The sequence below is a fragment of the Trachinotus anak genome, unplaced genomic scaffold (genome assembly GCF_046630095.1).
Source record: "Trachinotus anak isolate AG129_WGS33_773 ecotype Australia unplaced genomic scaffold, CSIRO_AGI_Tana_v1 ptg000033l, whole genome shotgun sequence".
NCBI lineage: Eukaryota > Metazoa > Chordata > Actinopteri > Carangiformes > Carangidae > Trachinotus > Trachinotus anak.
Genome location: NW_027273884.1, coordinates 1,344,113 through 1,367,065, shown reverse-complemented (window position 1 = coordinate 1,367,065; position 22,953 = coordinate 1,344,113). Strand labels below are relative to the sequence as shown.

Sequence of the window (22,953 nt, the reverse complement as noted above, 5' to 3'; positions counted from 1 at the left end):
GGGGATGTTACAGTTACAGTTAAAGTTACACTTACTCATTTGGCAGACACTTTTATCATTTTTTTTATCATAACGTGACTTACAACTGAGGGACAACACTAACTAACTAACACTGCACTCCTTCTGTGCAGTAGGAACCATTGGTGTAGAAAGAAGTACTACATCTTTCAAGTTCAAGGAGATCAAGAAAAAAAGTCAAACTCTCTACACAATAATCTTCAATTTGTCAGTTCTCTTCAATGACAGTTTCACATTCATCTTCACCAAGCAATGCTGAAGCCAAATGTTTGTACATGACTGCAAAGTTGAACTGATGTCAAAACCTCAACTTCTCTCTCACAGAGTTAACATTTTTTCTTTTTTTTTTTTTTTTTTTTGATGAAAAGATGTAAGCCCTTATTTATTAACTGAATTCATTTGGGGGTGATTTTGAAAACTATTGTTTATATCAGCTTAAAAAAGACTTGATCTGCATCATTGATAAATTGATTGAGGTCATTGATGCTTGTTTTTCTAAACTCCACAGACTCCACAGCTGGTTTTAGGAACTACAAAACATGGCTGGAATTGGAGCTATTGACGACCAATGAAAATCAAAACATTCAAAGTCCCAGCCCATCTAAATGGTTGCATAACTTTTTTTTCTTGGAGCAGTATATAAACCTGAAGTCCAAGTTTCTGTCACACTCTCCAGTCCTTTATCTCTTTCTTCTGTCTCAACACCTCAATATTTTGACAGTATTCTTTACTGCAAAATGGCCACAGCTGGTAAGGTAGGTACATAATTCAATATGGGTGTACTCAAATGTACAGCTGTGAAGTTTTTCTTTGAATTTGAGTTTGAGTCACAGCATTATCTAAGTGTAGTCAGGTAGGTAATAAAAAAACATCAGAAAATATATTTTACTTGAATATTATGAGATTTTTAAATGATCATTCAATCAAATCAATCATTCAAATTTGATTGCATTTTATGTTTCTGTATGTGATATTAATTCAGTGGCATAAGTGTGGATGTATGTAATATATTTCAAGTTTACACCTGACCATGCCATAAATAGGTGTTTCAGTACAGTTTTAATGTACTTTTATTTGATCATGTATCAATTTTTTTTTTTTTAAATCAACTTAGAATTATCATTTTCACAGCTATAAAAATTTATAAGAATAAAATAAGACTGCAATCTCTGTTCTCTCTTCCTGTCCCCTCTGTCTTAGTGAAATATTGCATGTCCTGTTTTGACAGTTTGAAACTAGCCAGACACTTTTTTTTTTCTTTGCACAGCTCCGGATATTGGCAAAGCTGAATGTGGTAGTATGTTGAAAAAAGATAATGGTGGAAGCCCAAGAATTCATTGTACTCAGTGGAATAAAAAAAAATGACCAAAAAGACTTCAAAGCAAACCCTTTCATTTATGAAGTGTGACAACAACTGATTTCCTCAATGGATTACTCACTTCTACTAAAGTTACCTACCCAACATTAAGTTATACTGTTGTAATAAAACTCATGTTTGCCAAATAACTTTCGTGAACTTTAAACTTTTGCTTTTCATGTTTGCTTTTTTCGAGCAGTTGCTATATCAGAGACACTGACACCACTGTACAGTACATGTAATTTAAAAAATGCTTAGTGGGATATAAGTCAGTTTAACACCATTGGATGATCAAATGGTAGATTTATCATTTTTATTTCTGAAATGGAAGTTATTAATTGACCTCTGATTCACTCATGGGTTTGTCCTTTGACACTGACTGCATCATTCGTTGTAAATGTATTTAAGAATCCCACTGACCCTCATCCCATCATTGATTGCATCATTAGTTGAAAATATGTGAAGGAGGACCTTCATCATGTTAATGTTTAAAGAGGTTGAGAGGTTATAAGAAAGAGGCCAAGGAACTGCATGAGGGTTAAGTCTTCATACAACTTCAAAACATCCACCACAACTGTTTGTTTCGAATTCATAGTATACTAACATTTTATTCACTGTCCAACTCCGCACAGAAAAATGCAAAGAGACACTTGAAATTTTTCAGTTGGTTGATGTAGATGCTTGATGGGTTTTAGGAAACTGTCATATACTGTAACACCTTTCCAGAAACCCATTCTAGTACAGTTTACTTGGGGCAGCACCCAAAAATGTGAGATATTTTTTGCTGGGTATTTCATGTGGTGTTGCTGCCCTCTAGGTCATCAAGTGCAAGGCAGCAGTGGCCTGGGAGCCCAACAAGCCTTTGGTGATTGAGGAGATTGAGGTAGCCCCACCCCAAGCCAATGAGGTCCGCATCAAGGTGAGAAATGTCCACTATCAACACACATGTGCACATACACAGAGTAGGTAAGGGTTAGTGAATAAATGTAGTTTGAATTAGGGGAAAGATTCTACTGCAGATTTTAAGGACTTTATTAACTAGAAATTCTATGTGGTGACATTAGAGTCTTCTGAATGTGCAGTGGTTCTCCACTGGTTTCATACCTTGCCCTAGTACAACATTGAATATCCATAAGTGATATATTTGTCATCAACATTTATTCAATATAATGTGAAATGATTGATAGTACTGCAAAACCCACTGAGAGTCAACACTTTTTTAGTCAGAATACTGTATAAAACTGTAAATGATAACCATAAAAAAAAAACAAAGTTATAGAACAAATGGCTGATGATGAATCTAGAGACCTAAAAACCTAAGATGTAAGAGTTTAGCCCAAACCACAGCTAACCTGTCACCATTCCTACATGGCACATATGCAGATTGCAGTGATAGAGATGGAAATCGTACCACATAAAATTCATAATGATTTTTGAAACAAAGGGTTCTTGATTTTAGAAAATCAGGCTTTTTGTTTCTATCCAGTGATAACTGTTGCAGATTTCATCAGCTGTCACCAGCTAGCTAATAAGATGGTAATACATAAGTAATAAGCCAGCAAGCTAATGTGTTGGCTTCATGACACCATGAAACTCTTGCTGTTGAGGGAAATTGTTTAGCGAGCAGTTGCTTGCTAATGCAGCTATAAAGAACACACAATACCCAAGTGTTCAAATAAGACAAGCATCAGAAATTTCTTTAGTCTGTGTGATTGTTGCCTTTGGTGCAGATTGTAGCAACCGGGGTGTGTCACACAGACCTTTACCACCTGTTTGAGGGCATGCACAAAGATGGCTTCCCAGCTGTCCTTGGCCATGAGGGAGCTGGCATTGTGGAGAGCGTCGGACCTGGAGTCACTGAATTTCAGCCTGGTCAGTTAAAGCTTACAATCTCAATTTACATTTGTCTGATTGCTTGTATTTCTCGCCCTGTAAGACATAGGTACAATGGCTAGACCAAAGCCATTCAGTCCACCTTTTCACATTTGATTTGCTATTTTGTAAATTGGCCTAACATTTGATTTAGGCAATATTGTCTTTGAATTTCAGGAGACAAGGTAATTCCTCTGTTCATCTCCCAGTGCAGAGAATGTCGCTTCTGTAAGAATCCTAAGACCAACCAGTGTGAGAAAGGATGGTGAGCTCATCTTTTTCTTCTCATCTCTTCATATCATCCAGGTTTTGTTCATCAGGTTATGGACCAATCGTGCATTAACACTGTGTGCATTACAGAATGTCTCTGTAAGTTAAGTGTTGTGGGTATGTGAGAGGGAATAAATCAGTCCAATGCATTCTGGGTTTTTCTCATAACTTTAGAGAACACAGATCTGTCAGGCCATTAAACTATTTGATCCCGACCAACTCTCTCTGCTCTTGCACATCACTGCTCGATCTCTTTTTCAACTCTACCCCATGAGGACCCTCCTGCCTAAGCAGTGCCCCTCATTTTTGGCATATTTCCAATGTTAACAAATATTTATTGCTCCCCCTAATAGAACAGAAGTAATGCACAAATTAAGTCATGAATGATGAATTTTAATGAATAAATTCTCTGTTCAGGGCTGCTGATCGACATGATGTGATGTCATCAGCAGAATCCAGGTTCACCTGTAAGGGGAAGAAGGTGCTGCAGTTTATGGGAACCAGCACCTTCTCACAGTACACTGTGATGAACCAGATCGCTATAGCAAAGATCGACCCCTCTGCCCCTCTGGACAAAGTCTGTCTCCTCGGCTGTGGGATTTGCACTGGATATGGAGCAGCAGTTAATACTGCTAAGGTGTGCATGTCTTATAATCCAACATTTATTGTTCATTACTGCTGTAATGAATTCATCCCACACCATCCTGTGATAAGTGATATAATGAAATATAGTGGCTCATGTTAATTACTGTATGGAACACCAAGACGTCCAGTCTAAAGTCACATGTTTAACAGAGTTCTTGCCACTTTAGGTTGAACCAGGCTCCACCTGTGCTGTGTTTGGTCTGGGAGCTGTGGGAATGGCTGCAGTCATGGGCTGCAAGGCTGCAGGAGCCAAGAGGATTTTCGCTGTCGACATCAATCCAGACAAGTTTGAGAAGGCCAAGGTGTTCGGTGCAACTGACTTTGTGAACCCCAAGGATCATAACAAACCCATCAGCCTAGTGCTGGCTGAGATGACTGATGGAGGAGTGGACTATTCCCTGGAGTGTGTCGGGAATGTGGGAGTCATGGTGAGGCATACAGAGAGCTTTTCATAAAACATAAAATTTGACATGAACTGGTTCAGGAAGGCTCGTTGTATTTAAGATTATTTCTCAGTTCATTTGGTGATTTGAACCCATGTGGTTACAAGGCCACTGACTTTGTACTGTTTCTCCGTCAAGCGAAGTGCCTTGGAGTCTTGTATCAAAGGCTGGGGTGTCAGCGTGTTGGTTGGCTGGACAGACATGTATGACTTTGCTGCTCGACCCATTCAGCTCATCGCTGGACGCACATGGAAAGGCTCCCTGTTTGGAGGTGAGACGCATGTCAAATATAAATCAAATCAATTCGAATATGACCATCCCCATTAATTGAAAACACGACTGTAGCTGTCAAAGTCACAGGTGGTTATATATCATTTTTGATTGGTTGTCAGTCTCAAGAGGGTGGGTCTTACCTAACATTAGGTAAAGATATGGATGCATAAGAGAGATGTTGAGCTTTTTGTTGAGGCCCTGAAGGGAGAAAATGACACCCTAATCCCTTAGGAGATTATGTAAATTTTAGTCAGTTGTCAATTGAGCAGCACTGCATTGAGTGACAGAAAATAAGTCAAGTTCATCCAGGTTTCAGGTAAGGCTGGCTTTCTTTTCTTGCTGACTGGCAACCAAAGGCGTTTCTCCTATGTGTTTGTAATAGCAAATCACTAGCTGCTTAGTGATCATGCCCTACAAACTAAAATAATTTTACCTGCACTACCCAGGCTGTGACATATTTGGGAATCTTGTTCAGAGATCAAACTAGCCTCAATGAAAACTGGATTTTGTTTGTGTGGGGTTTTGTTTTATGAGCTAATACAGTGAATGTGAGTTATCAATGGATTAGCCATTCAGCTCAAGAACACTCACTTACACAGTTGAGTGTATGGCAAACTATCTGTGGCATTAGCATTAGCTGCAAGGAAGATAGAACTGAGAGAAGATACAGCATTTTGGGTTAATCTGAGTGAGAAATCAGTAATCAGTCTCTTGGTGGGATTGTCAATACATTACGCTGATGATAGTGTGTTGTTTGTGGCTTGTTAGAGGTCACTTTGCGCAGTGTGGGTTTGGTGCTTCCTGTTTAGTATTAATTTCCATAGAGCTCTCAAATGCATGGCTGTTTGAGTGTTTGTTTATCAGCAGCTGTAGCAGTGGCCTAATGGCTTATGATTTGGAAGAGTCCATGTTGGAGACTGGGAGGGTGTGACCTGTGCACAGTTTCGATAGCTCAACAAAGATGAGTTCATGGTGATTGTGACACAAGGCTATAATCATTTTTACTAGTACTACCTGTGCTGTGACAGTAATCAAAAGGCTTTAAGCTTGATCACTGCAATAGATCAACCATTACCATTAAGATGAGACTCTTGCTCTTTTCTATTATGTGTGTGTTCTCTGTGGCTCAGGATTTAAGAGTAAGGATGGCGTGCCTGAGATGGTTAAAGCCTACCTGGACAAGAAGGTGAAGCTGGATGAGTTTATCACTCACAACATGGCCTTGGTCCAGATCAATGACGCCATAGAACTGATGAAGCACGGCAAATGGTGTGTTTGTACTTTTTCCACTACTGATGATTTACTAGCTGGCAGCATAGATGAACGATTAACAAGTGTCTGTTTTCTTTTTGCTCCACAGCATTCGGACGGTTGTGAGTGTTTCCCCACAATGAGACCACTACTTTGCTTTCAGCGAAGCCAAAATCATTTAATGATCCTCAACTGTTGCACTGAATCTCAAGACAATATTCATACCCACAATACAATGCACATAATTGAACAATCAACACTTTTCAGTATTATATATATGAGAATCACCTGTGGCGTTGTAAGAAAAGCTTGTAAGAAAAACATGTGGAAGTGCTTATGGATCAAAATAAATGGTCTAAACAGATGGGGGTCTGTGAATTCCTTGTTGTATTTGTGGTTTTGTTGTGTTGTATGTCATAGGAGCAACATAATTGTCTTCACTTTATGTACCATGTCACTAAACTCTACATTGCGTTGTGTTTTGTGTGACAGAAGTGTTCTTGTAAGTCAAGGAGTTTTAGCTCAGATTTACTCAGCCTTGTTGTCTCACTGTCGTAACTGAACAGGCACTGTTGAATATATAAATATATAGGTTACACAAGAGTTCATTGTGAGAGAAACAACATTTCAGTTCACCTTCCCTTAAGGGCCTTGAAAACCTATTAAGCTGCACACTTACAATAAATTGTAACTATAGGTTGTTGTAATTTGCTTGCACAAACGATCTGTGAACTTGTTTTTTTTTTTTACAAAGCAAAAGTCTCTGATTAAGAGTCATCATCTGTGGAGGTTGCTTCTTCTTTGTTCCAACTCAGCTCCATAAAATCTCTGCATATGTTGCCCAAATTTGAGTATGAGGAACTGAAAACACTTTTTCTTTCTGCACAGTTTTTTATAGTTATTGATAATCATTGACCAGATCCCCACCCATCATAATCTTTATATAATTGCTTTTCTTGCAACCTTTTTAAAACTCCTCTCTCCTTGTTGCAAACATGGCCACTGGTAAGGACATAAGTTTGATAGTGAGTTTTTTTCAGATAGACAGACAAACCTTGCATCAGTATATTTTACTTAAATATTAGGAGATTCTCAATTGATCATAAAATGTTTTCACATTTCTGTGCATTTTATGTTCATATACAGTATGTGATGGTAATTCAACAAATTACTGCAACTAATGTATAATGATAAAAATACTTTTCAAATTTCTCCTTCTGTCCCCTCTGCCTCAGTTGCCTGCCCTACTTTAATTTCACCGTGAAACTATCCAAACAGTTTTGCGTAACTGTTTACATTGGCAGCGACAAGAGGCTTGTAGGCCAAAAAAGATAAAGGTAGAAGTCAGTGAATTTGCAGTGGAATAAAAATGGAAAAGGAGGGAAAATCACTTGACATGTGATAAATAAATGTATCAATTGTGTCAACAACTGATTCGCCAACCCTACATTAAATTATTTTGTTGAAGCTTATATTTACTAAATAACCTGTGTGCACTTGAGTGTAGTGTTATCATCATTAACAAAAACCATGAGATATCTTTGTCATTGACCTTCTTTTCCATGACTAAGACAAGACGATGACGACACAGCACTGATGGCATGACAAACTGTATGAATATGACATGCCTTTGACGAAAAACGGTGAGACTAAAAGGTAATTCAAAAGATAAAAACTTTATTTTCATTGACAAAAAAAAGGAAAGGAAAGGAAAGGACAATCCCCGTGAGAAGTTAATGTTACTTCACAATGTTAGCAAGTTAGTTAGTTAACAATGACAAAAACAGGGCTTTGGATAAAGAAACAAAATCATTTTTAAGGCCCATTTTTGTCACAACAAAGCTGAGAAAAAGCAGAATGCGTTGCTCTGTCAAAAGGGAAACTGGAAAGCTGCTAGCTTACCTGCCATCAGCAGCAGAGCTGTCGTCTGGTGTTTTGGCCTGACATTTAAGGTCAACTTGTTGTTTTTATTATACTTTAACATAACAGTTTGTTAATCTGTCTCCTCTGTCTCCTCTGCTCCGCTCTGTGTGTGTGGGGAGGGAAAACAGAGGAGAGGAGAGAAACTGCAAAATGCAGTAGAGACTCTCACACTGAGCTGAAATGAAACCAGTGCACATAAATTGGGTAAACACATGAATAAAACATTTTTTTTTTTAAATTTACTTTTCCTTTGGTTTCTTGAGGGGGCAGGGGATCCTGCTCAGGGTGTAGGCACCCTCACTAGACAATGGCAAGGGAAACACTGCTTCCTGTACAACCAATTCTAATACAACACTACCACTAAGGCCTTAACCTTTACAGAATATTAACACCTTTCTGGCATAGTCCTGACAAAACTGAACATTATAAGGGAAGGGTTTATTGCAAGACTGTTGTACAAGGTTGTTTTGGATTGTGAAGGATTTTCTTTTTTCTGGAGAGATATTTATATGAAATATCAACAATATACATTTCTGACCTTGAACAATCAACCTACGTCATTGCAGACTGTGATTGTGAGAATCATCTGCAGTGTTCATGAAAGCAAAAGCTGAACGGTCTAAGCAAATGAGATCTGTGGCATACTTGTTTGTTTTCTGCTTTTGTAGTGTTATATGTCGTAGGAATGGGCAGGAACATTTAACTGTCTGCAAACCTTTCTGTATCATGTCACTGAATGCTGCATTCTTGCCAAACTGATTAGGTAATAGCATTTAACCAAAGTGGAAATGAAGCCAAAATGACAGTTCACTGCAGTCCCTCATGTAATATATATTTTTTAATAAATGCCCTTGACTTTGCCCTTACTTACGGTTGCTAGGAGCTATTAAGTCTTTGTATAATTAAGTCATAAAATCAAATAAAAGTTGATTGATTACTGAGCCAAGACAAATGTGATGAATATGGATTTGTTGGAAAGGACAATTCATTTGGTGGCTTTTGGCCCATAGTTTAACCTCCTGTCTGTAGTCATGGATACCATGAAAGGCATAGGAAACATCAAAAAATTACAATCTAGCCTCATGTTTAGGTCTGTCTTCATTTTTTTGTAGGATGTCCATTAGAGCCATTTGTGTCCTGCATGCCCAACATTTAAACTGCATGGGGCAAAGTGCAACCGCAGTGTAATTTGCTTTTATATTTCTTTGAGTGTAAGCTATTTCTGCACCAGTGCTGACTGGTCATAACCCAGCAGTATGCCTACAGGTAGATCTAGAGAAAGTGTTTTTTTTTTTGTTTTTTTTTTTTTCCTCTCAAAAAAGCACTTGCAACAAATCCACTGACTTATTGGACAAACCTTAGCTACTTTTCAAAGAAGAGAGTTGCATGTAATGCCCTGTGAGTGAGAGGCACACCTCTCTTGTATGTAATGTTTTCAGTGAGCTGCAGAGCAATTTCCTATCCAGACCGAGGCTGTGTGGAGAGTGAGAGACAAAATAAGGGAGGTATTTGGCCACTTCTAACTGTATCTCAGATGATCATTTTACAAGTAAATAGAATATAGAAATAGTATACAAATCACACCTCATTTCAGTTTTAAAATCAGGATTGTAGTTTTGCAAAAACACTGGATAATGTGAGCACAGAGAGCAGGAGTATGCAATGATATCAGATGATTACAGATTACAACAGTTTTGCAACATTTTGCAACTACCGATTTCACAAATTGAAATTTGCACCGTCCACCTTTATACAAGGTTTTGACCTAGTCTTGTTTTCTCTAAAGTCTGTTGCCTGCTGTTTGGCCTAAGATGAGGTCTGTGCTCTCTGGGTGCACTCCTAATTTGTTTGTTTGTCAGTAGGATTACGCAAAAAGTAAAGAACAGATTCCCATCAAACATGGTGGATGGATGGGGCATGGGCTAGGGAAGATTTCGATGTGGATCCAGACAATTTTTATCACTTTCCTCAGCATTATAGTCAGTGGTCATTCTTACTAGTCACAGTGTATTTGTAGACACAGCAAATTCTAATCAAAGCCAGACCAGCCAAAAGCTCAGACCACAGGGGAGGGTCTCGAACCCCCAAAAATGTTTTTAACACGTATTCATTTGTAGTTCTTTGTCTTTGTTTTTGTTGTGTTTGGTTTATGTTTAATGTTTAATGTAAGGAGAGATTTGCTTTGCAGTTCAGCACAGTGTGTTGTATCCTACGGGGGTATACTCCCATGAGTTGCAGTGCAGTTGCAATAGATTGGATTGGATTGGATTGGATTGGCTTTATTGTCACTGTAACAGTACAAGTACAATTGCCATCGGACCCCGCCCGCCGCACTGGATGGGAAGAAGCGGCGAAGGCGTGGGATGGGGTTGGGGGTTGGGGTGTGTGTTGCATATGTACATGTGAGGAGTGCCGTGAATGTGTGTGTGTGCATAGGCCTGGAGAGTCGCTTTGTCTAGTTCACAATCAGTGCCTCAGTTCGCAGGGTGTCATCGCGATAACACAGCAAGTTGCCATGGAGACATCCTTGATCGGGTCCTGGACGGAGTCAACAATCAACAGGTGTCCGTGGAGGAAAGGAGGGAGGGGTAGGAGTAGAAGCATCTCACTGCAGAGATCTCATGGGGGAGTTGTTCCAGCACCGGCCTTGGCCAAGGCTGGTGCTGCGGGGGCCGGAACGCAGATTAGATTATGATTGTTTGGGTTAGGGCGAGCAGTCGTATTTCAATAGACACGGCTTACTCTGTTAGTCCATTCTGGTCATCTTCATCCATTCTCCTTTCCAAAGCTGCAAGCTTCTCCAAGATGTGACCCATGTTGCGATTAATGACCACAGTCTGAGCATTAACAGCTCTGTCTATTACCACAGACAGGGTGTTGACAGCTCCTTCCAAGGTGGTTCCCAAGTTGCGGTTCACAATCACAGTCTGAGTGCTTACAGCTTTACTCACTCCATCAATTATGTCGGGCAGCGTGGGGATTTGGACTGCTGTCACCGTCTTCTGAATTTTCCGATACACCAGGGCAATGCCTAATCCAATCAGCAGAAAGCCTGATATCACAGTTCCGAATATATAAAGATCTTCGATGTCCTCAACGGAAAGAATCGCCAGGCACACGACCCTCCACTGCTCCCAGGAGTCCCTCGTGTAACCAGCAGCGTACGTTCCGCCAGGGCAGACAGGTTCCCCCGAACCCGGGCTTCTCGTTGAGATGATCCTGTCAACTGCGTTGAGAGACCAGTTGACCAATTCCATGATTTTAGATTTAGAGAGCAGTGCAGAGAGAGGCTTCCAAGGTTTAGACAAGACAGGACGAGACGTGAGGTGCAAGGCAGGGAAAAAAAGGGAGAGGAGAGAGGGGAAAGATGCGTCCGCCTTCGTTGAGAGCCGGAAGAAGAAGGCCCATGTTGGTGGTAATGACACTGGCTTGTGGATATGTACACAGACAGCTGTGGACACGAACAGCACTGTGAACATTTAGGATGAACTTTTGGTGCACTTCCTTATACAATCTCCTTGCACTTATTACCGCAGTTTCCCATTGCACTGAAACTTTATTATTGTCCTTCACTTGTAAGTCACTTTGGAGAAAAGCATCTATCAAATGAGTAAATGTAAATGTAAATGTCCTACTTTCATTCTTTTTTCTCTCTGCCTCAGGGAAAATTTCCCTGTTCTGTTTAACTTTGCACACGGGCTGACAAAACTTGCATCACTGTTGATATAACCAATGGTATGGTAAAATGGTTTGCCAAATAACTGAAATTTAAATTATTCTTTTCAATTGATGTTTTCTGCAAAGTGGGATATAACCCAATTTGACATTGAAGTAAGCCTGTGATGAATGCTGAATTGTACATGCATAAAGTATTAAATCATATCCTGCTACTTGTAGCATGTTGCCTTTTACAGTAAATGTGAAGAGCTGACAACATACTGTTTTACATATTTCCTTGTGAGATGTGTGGACACCACGGACGCATAGTTATTTTCATTTATACTCTTCCTAGAATCAACTCAGAGGAGGCTTTCCTCACATGCACAGTAGATTGTCGTCTATGTATTAGCACTACTTGGACACCAATCTGCTGTGCATGTATGGAACGCATCCTCCAAATCAAATCAAAACATTGACAGTCCATGCAAGAAGAAGAAGAGCTGCTTTGTTTGCTGTTCTTATTCTTTTAAAATGAATTGCAAAGGTGAGGGTATCGCCAGACATCCTCACACAGTCTCTTCTCGAACTTAGCATCCATGTTTGTTTCCCAGCTCCTGCACAGCTGTTATCCTTGACCTGTCAACATCACAAATAGATGGGTAATTGATGGTTATTCTATAGTAAATTAGGCTGGAATTGGTGGGCTCACCTGCTAGGGAGGGCGGAGAAATGTGTGAAAATCCAGAAAAAAAACAACCTACAGATTATGTAGTGCATGATTGTGCAATGTAGAGTGGTGTGCAGTACTGTGCAGTAATAAATAAGTACATTTATTTATTTATTTATACTTATGACATTTTTGAAATATAATTTAAATACATAAATAAATGCAAAATAAAAAATATATATTTGGTAATGAAAAAATGCATATGTATTATTCATTAATGCATATGTATAAATTCAATAATTTATTTGTGTGTGTGTATATATATATATATATATATATATATATATATATATATTTTTTTTTTTTTTTTTTTTTTTTTTTTTTTGTACATTTCTACATGTATTTCTATGTTTGTATGTTAATTAGGTGGGCGGTTCTACCTCGGGCTAAAGTCAGATTGGATTGAATAGCGATTGGATGGATTTGTTCAACCCAGTATCACATTCTGTGAAAAATGATTGTGTATGACCTTGCTTTTAGAATATACCGTAAAAAAAAAAAAAAACTAAACAATTACAAAAGGAGAGCCATTAGTCCTGTTACATACTCACTTCCTTTTTGATATTACGTGCTGTTTCATAACTTTCTGTGCAACTTTAAATTCATATGTTTAATAATGCCATTTGCTGTATAGGTGTGTAAAAACAACTATTTACACTGTTACCCAGAAAAATCCTAACTTATAAAATTATCTAAATGACAAAAAAATATGAATTTGCTAGACGGCATGAATACAAAGTTAGCAGACAGGGGCAGAGTCTCTGTCTCTGGAGGAAGTGGATGGGGGCATCATCTGTCTCCAGTGGCAGGGAATGATTATTTTATTGTTTTTTAAAGGTAATCATGCTCTGTGAGTGCAACCATCAGCACCTCAGGAGCAGACACAGTATCTGACAGCTGCTCCCTCACCTGCTCCCCCCTGGGATCCAGCTGCTGGTGATGGGGCTGATCGGTGTTGTCCTCTCCCATGACTGACTCCTCTGAGGGATCCAGCAGATCCCTGGAGTCTAGACATGCAAAACTGCACAGCATGCCACAACCACAGTGGCAAAGGTATGTTTTTCCTCTGGTACCTTAAAAAATATTATCCTACACCTTGTCTTCATTATTTCCAAAGGTGCATTTGATTCAATTTGATTTTAAGTGTTAAGTCACGTCTTCTTGAAATAATTACATATGAGCAATAACAACAATGGGGTGACTGTTGCTTTAAAAATAATGCAATTATAAGCATATAAGCATACATACAGAAGCATGCATATTTGTATGGGCTAAACATACAGTATATGTCAGTAAGCCCATATGAAATTGTTCCAATTTCTAATAGGTTTTGCATATAATTTTTACATGTAGGCTATATTGTTATTATATATGCACCGCACATATTTCATCTACATACATATACATTTGCATATGGGCAGGTCTATGGTCCTCATTAACACAGACAGAAATCTCTCTATGAGTGTGGCTCTAACAGGTATTCCATGTGTGACTGGTAGCCTTAACCCATCAACCTCCATGTTTTCATAAAACATTACTGATATTCAATTTCACGTGTCAGAATTCTAATGTAAATTTATGCCTGGAACATGGTTTAGAACAACATATGTTTGGGTGAGTGAACAGTGTGAATAGGTTTTGTAAAACAGTCACATTCATCATGTATAGACATATTGAGGATAACACTCATCATTTTAACATAAAAAAAAAAGAAAAACAGAACAGCTCTGCAGGACTGCGCTCACTCCTGCTATGGGAAGTAGACAGTCTCTGACTTATAATTGCTGCAGCAGATGACTGCTGTCATTTTATACTCTGTCCCTGAAGTCACAGGCAGTTCACGTTGACCATCAAGTCAGCCGAAGTCGGCCTAAAGACAGACACAACGGGTGGGCAAATATATGGTTTTCAAACTGTCAGCTACAGATTTCCAGATATAAAACAGTCTGCATGTATTTGTGCATGGTAGGCTATCTTATAAGTAACACACTTGATTTACAGATACAAATTACCCTCCATTTATTTGTGGATTGTGTTTTACGAGAAAGGCGGAGATTCACAAATATATTAAAATAAAACATATTATATATTAAATAATTTAATATATTTAAGTATAATATAAAGCACATAAAATGTTAAGTTAATGTACAAATAATGACGATGTAGAAGTTGTAAATTAGAAGCACAGATATAAATTTACAGATACTAATCCCTTTGCACTTATTGTGTTTTTGTGTGTTGTGTTTTACAGGTTAACTTGACATTTGCTTGTCAGTAGTTTTGAGACAACTGTGACTAAGTACCTGCCCACGTGAATGTTTGCCAGACTGTTTCATAAACCAGTAATTCTAACCCTCAACCCCAGGGTTTCTGGTTGTCTCCTCCCCACTCCTGTCCTGCAGCTGCACTCCTCTCTCCACTCTTCTCTCCCCTGTTTTCATACCCTTTGCAGCAAAAATGGCCACAGCTGGCAAGGTAAGTACCATTCACCATGTGAGCACTTTTAATGTTCATACTGTTTTATTTTCTACACTACATACAAAGATTCTTTTTTAAAATAAACTGTCAAAATGCCAAATTACATAACAGGGAGAAAAACTGAGGTGTTCTAAAACTTTTGAGCAGTAGTGAATGTTTGATATACCTGTGTACAATATTATAAGTTTTCAAGAGCTAGCTCAAAGTTCAGTTCATACAGAATAAAATGAACTCGTTTGCATTCATAGTTCACAATTATGAATTTTGAACATGAAGTTCACAGTCCGAACGGTATGAAGTTTCATATTCATATCTTCCAGTTTGTTTGTTTTCTTTCTTTTTATTAAATGACCTGCTCTTAGCTATTCTTTTTCCGTAGAACCTCCTCCTACCCTTACATCCTCAGACCCCAGCCATTGCCACATCACTGTATACTATAGAATCACAGACATAACTTTTAAAAGCAAAGAAAAACCAATGTAAGTTAGATAATGTGTCGTAAAGCAGGACATCTCTGTATACATGTTTTATGCAGTAAAGGTATACTGTAGATGCAATGGCAATTATTGGAATTACTTTGCCTGCCTGGCCCAAGTTATGCAGCAGTTCAAAAACATTAAACAGATTACAGGCTGGCTCCACCACACCACGCTGCACAGTCACTAGCTGATAAATGTGCTATTATTTCAGTTCTTGGGTGCCACAGCCCCTTCTTCTGATATAACCTGTCTATAACAGTGTCTAACAAGCACTTATGATGAACTTGTGGTGCACTTCCTCATACAATGTCCTTGCACTTATTACATAGATGAAGTACTTAACACTTACACCGCAGTTTCCCATTGCACTGAAACTTTATTATTGTCCTTCACTTGTAAGTCACTTTAAAGAAAAGCATCTATCAAATGAGTAAATGTAAATGTAAATGTCCTACTTTCATTCTTTTTTCTCTCTGCCTCAGGGAAATTTTCCCTGTTCTGTTTAACTTTGCACACGGGCTGACAAAACTTGCATCACTGTTGATATAACCAATGGTATGGTAAAATGGTTTGCCAAATAACTGAAATTTAAATTATTCTTTTCAATTGATGTTTTCTGCAAAGTGGGATATAACCCAATTTGACATTGAAGTAAGCCTGTGATGAATGCTGAATTGTACATGCATAAAGTATTAAATCATATCCTGCTACTTGTAGCATGTTGCCTTTTACAGTAAATGTGAAGAGCTGACAACATACTGTTTTACATATTTCCTTGTGAGATGGGTGTAGTGCAGATGCAATGAGTGTTCAGTGTTCAAGAAAGTGTGATGTTTTCCATCTCTGTCTTTCGTTCTGGCACCCACTAAAAGATACTTGACCTGTGCCTGGTTGATGCACTTTAGATTAGAAATGAATGGATACTTGAGACGTCTGAGGAAGGGGTTGTGGCACTGCGGCACTTTTTTAATAACCCATCTGAGGATAGTTATGGTAGAGGTTGCCCCTGGTAATGCTTGTCATTCCTCATGCTGGGCATTTTCATGTGTTATCACTTCCCTCTAGGTCATCAAGTGCAAGGCAGCAGTGGCCTGGGAGCCCAACAAGCCTTTGGTGATTGAGGAGGTAGAGGTAGCTCCACCCCAGGCTGACGAGGTCCGCATCAAGGTGAGAGACCACAATCAAGACAAGACCATTTGCATACACAGCTTCTAAGTGCACCCTGCGAGATCCTTTTAGTAACGTATTTTACATTAACACAAAATATTTTAAAAATCTAACAATTATAAATATGAGATGTCATTGCAACTACTGTCCAACCCACTGAGAGTGAACATGCTGGTCAGCATGTTCCCTCAGTTGCTAGTTCTTTTTTATTGTGAAGTCATTATCTTTGTCTTGGTGCAGATTGTGGCGACTGCATTGTGCCATACGGATCTTTATCAGCTCTTGGAGAATAAGAATGTAAGCGTCTTCCCAACCGTCCTCGGCCATGAGGCAGCCGGCATCGTAGAGAGTGTTGGGCCTGGAGTCACTGAATTCCAACCAGGTCAGTTTTCAGTTGCTCAACATTTTGAAAGATTATATCAGTCTATTGTGCAAGAATGCATTTCATATAGTTTTGTTTAAATCTTGGAAACAGCTAGCCTGGCTATGTCTAAAATTCTGAAATACAGAGACCAATGTGGTAGTCACTAATCAAACTGTAATGTAAAATATTCTCCCAGTTTATGAGTGCAACAGTCTGTTTGAAGTAGTTTGCCTTGAGGTCCAGGAAAGAGCTGTCAGCTTGGCATATCACATCCTCTATTGGCCAAGCCTCAAGTTTATAACTTGGCCATCATCATCTTGGTTTTTTTGAAACCAGAAGAAACCATATTTGGAGGAGAAGGTGGAGCTGAGGAGGAGTTAGGGGTGGATCTGACCTGCTCTGTACTCCATCCAGATTGTTAGGCAGGTCTCCGTGTGTGGTACAGTCTGTCAATCACATGGTAGCCACGCCCTAATTCATACCCTGCTTTGTCTATTTTCCTCTTGATGGGACCATAATTTAAAAAAAGAGCATCATATTGTATTGAAGGACAATAGAGACTGAGACCATAAACTCATTAGGAAAACGTTTACTGAGGTAATAAATCTAGTGAGAAGTACAGCCATTTTCTAATACACTTCCATACAATCAGACTTCTTTTTGCAACCAGTGGAGTTGCCCCCTGATGGTCATTAGATAGAATGCAGGTTTAAGGCACTTCCGCATTGGCTTCACTTTTCAGACCCGGAGTGTGCACCCATTTTATATACAGTCTACGTTTCAAACTTTTATCTGGATTGCAATCAACGATCACTTTGGTGCTCCTGTTTTTTTCAGCCATGCACTCCTCACAAAGTGTTACCTTTGGTGGCTGAAATTATTTTTCTGCACTGAACATGGCATTCTTTTTAGGTAAAAGCTGGCCGGGTTGAGGCTCAGTGTTTACGTTCTCGTCATCCATATCACCAACTTTGGTTTCATTGGACATGGACTAATGTTAGCTGGATTGGAGAGAGGCACGTGACTGAATACATTTTTTTAAGGGGCAGTTCATGAACACACATATTGGGGAAATTATTAACCACATTAACCTTCATGAGCACGATTAAGTCGATGAGAGGTTCCAGTTGTTGGTTTTGTTTTGTTCCAGTTGTTTCGTTTTTCTTGCCTAGCTCTAACTTGAAGAGTTTTCACCTGTCATCTAAGAATACCTAAAAGCATATATAAACATGTGGATAATTTAGAGTGGTAGAGCAGTATTCTGTGTATAGGTTCAGTGACTGTTATGGGGGAGTTGGGTGATTCTGGCCAGCTGTAGACTGAATGACAGGACTTCTTGTAGCTACAGGTGAGGTCTTGTTTTAGTGTTTCATAAGTACTGGTGTCGCTGAGTAGTGTGGTGACCCTGGCTGGTAGTCAAATGGTTGAGGAAGATAGCTGCCCATCCTCAGCCTGGTTCTGCAAGAGGTTTCTGCCTCTTCAAAGGAAATTTGTCCTTGCCACTGTCACTAAACGTTGTTGGGTCTCTGTAAACAATATCATAAATAGTACAGTCTAGACCTGCTCTATATGAAAAGGAGCCTGAGATAAATTATGTTAAATAAAAATGAGTTGAAAGTTAAGGCATACTGCATACATCAAAAAGTAACGACCCCAAAGCTCAGTATTAAGATGTTGCATCTCATTCATTTAACTGAGGCCTGTCTTTGCAGCTCGGCCCATAATTTTTTGTTGTAAAAGTTTGTGTAAAAGTTAATTGACAGTCACAACCCAACATTGTTTTTGTATTTCAGGAGATAATGTGATCCCTCTGTTCCTCTCCCAGTGTAGAGAATGTCGCTTCTGTAAAAGTCCCAAGACCAACCATTGTGAAAAAACATGGTGAGCTTCATAATCATTCAGCTCCTGCCATCCACTTCATTCTCAACTTTTGGTTTCCTTCCTCTTAGATGTTTTCATAATATCATATTTGATATAAGCATTTTATTCAAAAAGCTCTTTCGATTCTGTCTGATGATACCACAGGCCCTGTTCTCCAGAATCCAGGTTCACCTGTAAGGGGAAGAAGGTGCTGCAGTTTATGGGAACCAGCACCTTCTCTGAGTACACCGTGTTGAACCAGATCGCTGTGGCTAAGATCGACCCCTCTGCCCCTCTGGACAAAGTCTGTCTCCTCGGCTGTGGGATTTGCACTGGATATGGAGCAGCAGTTAATACTGCTAAGGTGTGTGCATTAGATTGAAACAACAGAATTGGGCATTTTGGGTTGTGTGCATATAAATTTGGAAATCTTTATGGCGTAAAAACAAATCTTCTCAGTTGAAATTATTTCCCAGATTGGAAAGAGTAGTCATTTAATATGAGAAACAAAACCTTACTGTATGGAGGATCAGTCAAACCAATCTCAAGTGCCATGTTGATCAAAGACTCTTTTACTAAAGGTTGAACCAGGCTCCACCTGTGCTGTGTTTGGTCTGGGAGCTGTGGGAATGGCTGCAGTCATGGGCTGCAAGGCTGCAGGAGCCAAGAGGATTTTCGCTGTCGACATCAATCCAGACAAGTTTGAGAAGGCCAAGGTGTTCGGTGCGACCGACTTCGTGAACCCCAAGGATCATAACAAACCCATCAGCCAAGTGCTGGCTGAGATGACTGGCGGAGGAGTGGACTACTCCCTGGAGTGTGTCGGGAATGTGGAAGTCATGGTAAGGCAAACTTTATTGAATCTGTTTCAAGTGTAAAAAAAGAGGTGTCACCTACCTGATTCCTATCAAAGTCACTGTGGTTCATTGGCCAGAGGTTGGGACCTGCTTCGTTCTGTTACGATCTCACTGACTTTGTGGTGTTTCTCCTCATCTAGCGCAGTGCCTTGGAGTCTTGTATTCAGGGCTGGGGTGTCAGTGTGATTGTTGGCTATACAGACTTGCAAGACTTGGCTACCCGACCTGTTCAGCTCCTCTCTGGACGCACATGGAAGGGCTCCAAATTTGGAGGTGAGAAAATATGGCAACCACCACTGACTGTTGAATCTCAGGAAACTAAAAGGCTTTGGTCTTATATTCTGATATTTTCTAGCTTGTTATATTTTAGATAAGTCTGTGCTTTTATTTTGTAACTCAGGCTTTAAGAGTAAGGATGGTGTGCCTCAGATGGTTAAAGCCTACCTGGACAAGAAGGTGAAAGTGGATGAGTTTATCACTCACAACATGACGTTGGACCAAGTCAATGACGCCATTGAGCTGATGAAGCACGGCAAAGGGTAGATCTATACTCCTAGACTTTCTTCATCATTAATGACTCTGTAACAACACAGATACAGTATTAATAGGTGAAGGTCTGCTCAGTTTTTTTTCTCTTCTCTGCAGCATCCGGACAGTCCTGAGTGTTTCTCCACAGTAAGACCACTGTGTTGCTTTCAATGACACCAAATGAATTCAGGAATTTACTGCTATATTACATAGAATTTCAACATAATATTCATACATATAATACAGTTCTTCAGTCTTTCAAATTACACACAATATACATGTCTGATGTCTTCACAGCCTTTTACAGAACACTGTGACTGAACATTCAACATTATTGAGTGGATTATATGCAGATTGTAACTGAGAATTATCTGCAGTGCTGATGTTGATACTGAACATGTCAGAGTGTGTATGGAGCAAAATAAAAGGTATAAACAGATGGTGTCTCTGACTTTGTTTGTCTTCTGGTTTGATTGCGGTGTGTCAGATTAACAATGCCTGTGAATACTCTATTACACTAGCACTCAAAACAGCCAAGGCCAAACATTGTCTTATGCCAGATTAGTATCTGGAACTGCACCAAATTGTACAGCACCATAAAAACTACACCATAAACGTGTCTGATTTGCATCAAGATCCACAGATTATGTCTCGAGAAAGACATTTCAAAAATTCCTTATCTCACAATGTTAAGGACAATGATAAAAAAATTAAAATAAAATCCCCTTTAACCGAACTGGCATTAAATTGTAACTGTTGATGCAGAGGTAACTATTTTTAGAACTTCAGTCAAATAGTTTTAGCTCAGATTCACACAGACCAGCCTAATATAACACTGTTTTCTTAGTTTGCCAAGCAGCACTGTGATTATTCTGCTAGGATGGGCTCCACCATTTGTCAATGAGACCATAAAACTACTTATAATAACAGCTGATGGTGGTGAGATTTTATGGTGAAGAAATTACAGTTCATGATTGTGCTCTCCAATTATCCAAAGATTATCATCATCATCTCATTTGGGTTTATACACAGTATATTCACTGTGGTTACATTGATGTAATCTTGCACAATCAGTGCTAGACTCAAAAAATATTAAATAAACACTAACATGGTCAATTCATGGAAGTGATCTTTTGTAATTGATGATCCCCTCAGTCTTCCTCTAGCCCCACCAGCAGCTTGACATTGTTGCGATTTATAACCATCTGTAAATATTCACTATTTACAGAGGGTTCATGAGATTTGGACGTTCATGTGATAACATTTCATCTAGCGCCATCATCAGGTCAATTTTTTAATCTGTTTAGTACTTAAGTTCAGTACTTTTTCTATCATGCTCCCATCAGAGTCCCTGAAAAGTTCTCCCTACCACCCCCACCTGACAGAAACAAATTTAATTTTTATCAATCAATAACGATACAGAGAGAATCGACTAACAACTAGTAAGGAGCCAAGTTGATTTTTCTTTTTTCAAATACAGAAAATAGTTCAGGTCAGCACCACATGTGCAAACAAACAAAAATATATTGTTTTTCCCCATGTATGAATCATATTCCTTCAATACATCCACTCCGCACTGTCACACAAAGCTCTCACACAGTGGCACATAATGAGCACATGCTGCACAAAAGATAAACAGACAACAGATCTGAGGAGTCGTGAGATGACTAATGGGAGAGAAAAGAAGAAGGAACAAAGTCCTGATACGTACTTGTTTACAACTTTGGGACAGTTTCTCTAATCTTTCTTTGGCTCTTTGGTGAGAATTTGAATCCTTTTAACATTTAATGAAATGAAACCTGAAGAGAAGCTGTGAGAGAGAAAAAAAATCACTATTTGATGGAGCTGATAACAAGTCATACATTTGTGAGACATCAGAGACCATTAAATTTGGTAAGCACTGGTTTAATCTCCCACAATGTGTTGTAAAAAAAAAAAAATCGAGCTGAGATCCAACTGAATCATCAACTCTCGTCTCTCATCATCATCACTTCCTGTGGCTTGTCTGTGTCTTTGTGATCTTTACATGTAAGAACTGAACAAACAGCAGAATTCACTCGGTTACAGAGCAAACAGAGCGTCTCAGCACAGCTGGAGGAAGCTCTCAGTGCTGAAACCCAGAAGCAGGAGGCCAAGACCCGCCTCACCAGGGAGGCTGAGGAGACCTCCAGCTCACACTGGCCATGGCTGAATACAACCTGGAACTGTCATGTCACCAGTGAGAGGAGGACAGGTCTCGTCTCCTGGCTGAGCACAGGTAGGAAACCTCCCAGCTGAAGGCAGCAGTCATCCAGGCACAAGAAGACCTGGACCCGGAGAGGCTCCAGTGGCAGAAGGAGCAGCCTAGTGGAGTCCCTCAGGACCATCACGCTGGTTCTGGAGGAGAAGGAGGAGGAGAGAGACAGATGCATGTTGCTGTTCCTGCTTGTGGCCATTCATGAATGTGGAAAAGCAGGTGAAGGAGGCTCAGAGACCTAAGAGGAAACCAGCACGGAGACGATTCCTGCGGCTCTTTCAGAGAACTGGGGGGAACGACCTCCCAAAGTAACCTGTACCTCTGCTCCTAACCCCCATGTTCTCCTTCCTCCTGCTCTCCTCTCCTCTCTCCTTAACTTCCCTAACCTTCTCACCCTCTGCCCCCACCAACCCCCCATACACCCCCCACACCCCCTCAAGGCAGATTTTCTTCCATTTGGACAGAACCAGGCTTGCTGATTCCTGCTGTTTCTTTTTCCGATTGGGTATAACTCAGCACTCTGTTTTCAGCCATAGTAGGCAGCC

General features: G+C 39.6%; 2 protein-coding genes across 2 annotated transcripts; both read left to right on the top strand.

Annotated features, from left to right (window-relative positions):
* Positions 1-630: 630 nt before the first annotated feature.
* Positions 631-6,493, top strand: LOC139614172 (alcohol dehydrogenase 1). The gene is made up of 9 exons (XM_071471344.1): positions 631-773; positions 2,193-2,294; positions 3,106-3,247; positions 3,425-3,512; positions 3,935-4,154; positions 4,330-4,590; positions 4,744-4,876; positions 6,009-6,147; positions 6,239-6,493. Exons 1-9 carry the CDS (start codon positions 756-758, stop codon positions 6,270-6,272), a joined length of 1,137 nt encoding a protein of 378 aa, XP_071327445.1. The 5' UTR covers positions 631-755; the 3' UTR covers positions 6,273-6,493.
* A 6,944-nt stretch (positions 6,494-13,437) lies between these two features.
* On the top strand, positions 13,438-20,611 carry LOC139614120 (alcohol dehydrogenase 1-like). The gene is made up of 10 exons (XM_071471279.1): positions 13,438-13,492; positions 14,805-14,914; positions 16,462-16,563; positions 16,804-16,945; positions 18,721-18,808; positions 18,953-19,151; positions 19,369-19,629; positions 19,785-19,917; positions 20,045-20,183; positions 20,290-20,611. The coding sequence occupies exons 1-10, from the start codon at positions 13,453-13,455 to the stop codon at positions 20,321-20,323; spliced, it is 1,248 nt and encodes a 415-aa protein (XP_071327380.1). The 5' UTR covers positions 13,438-13,452; the 3' UTR covers positions 20,324-20,611.
* The last annotated feature ends 2,342 nt before the right edge of the window (positions 20,612-22,953 follow it).

Excerpts from the sequence above, each read along its gene's own strand:
- LOC139614172 (XM_071471344.1), top strand. Across the intron at positions 2,295-3,105 it reads CCAATGAGGTCCGCATCAAG|ATTGTAGCAACCGGGGTGTG; the intron begins GTGAGAAATGTC and ends CCTTTGGTGCAG. Across the intron at positions 4,155-4,329 it reads CAGCAGTTAATACTGCTAAG|GTTGAACCAGGCTCCACCTG; the intron begins GTGTGCATGTCT and ends TTGCCACTTTAG.
- LOC139614120 (XM_071471279.1), top strand. The coding sequence starts at position 13,453 with ATGCAAAACTGCACAGCATGCCACAACCACAGTGGCAAAG. Across the intron at positions 13,493-14,804 it reads CCACAACCACAGTGGCAAAG|GGTTTCTGGTTGTCTCCTCC; the intron begins GTATGTTTTTCC and ends CCTCAACCCCAG. Across the intron at positions 19,152-19,368 it reads CAGCAGTTAATACTGCTAAG|GTTGAACCAGGCTCCACCTG; the intron begins GTGTGTGCATTA and ends CTTTTACTAAAG.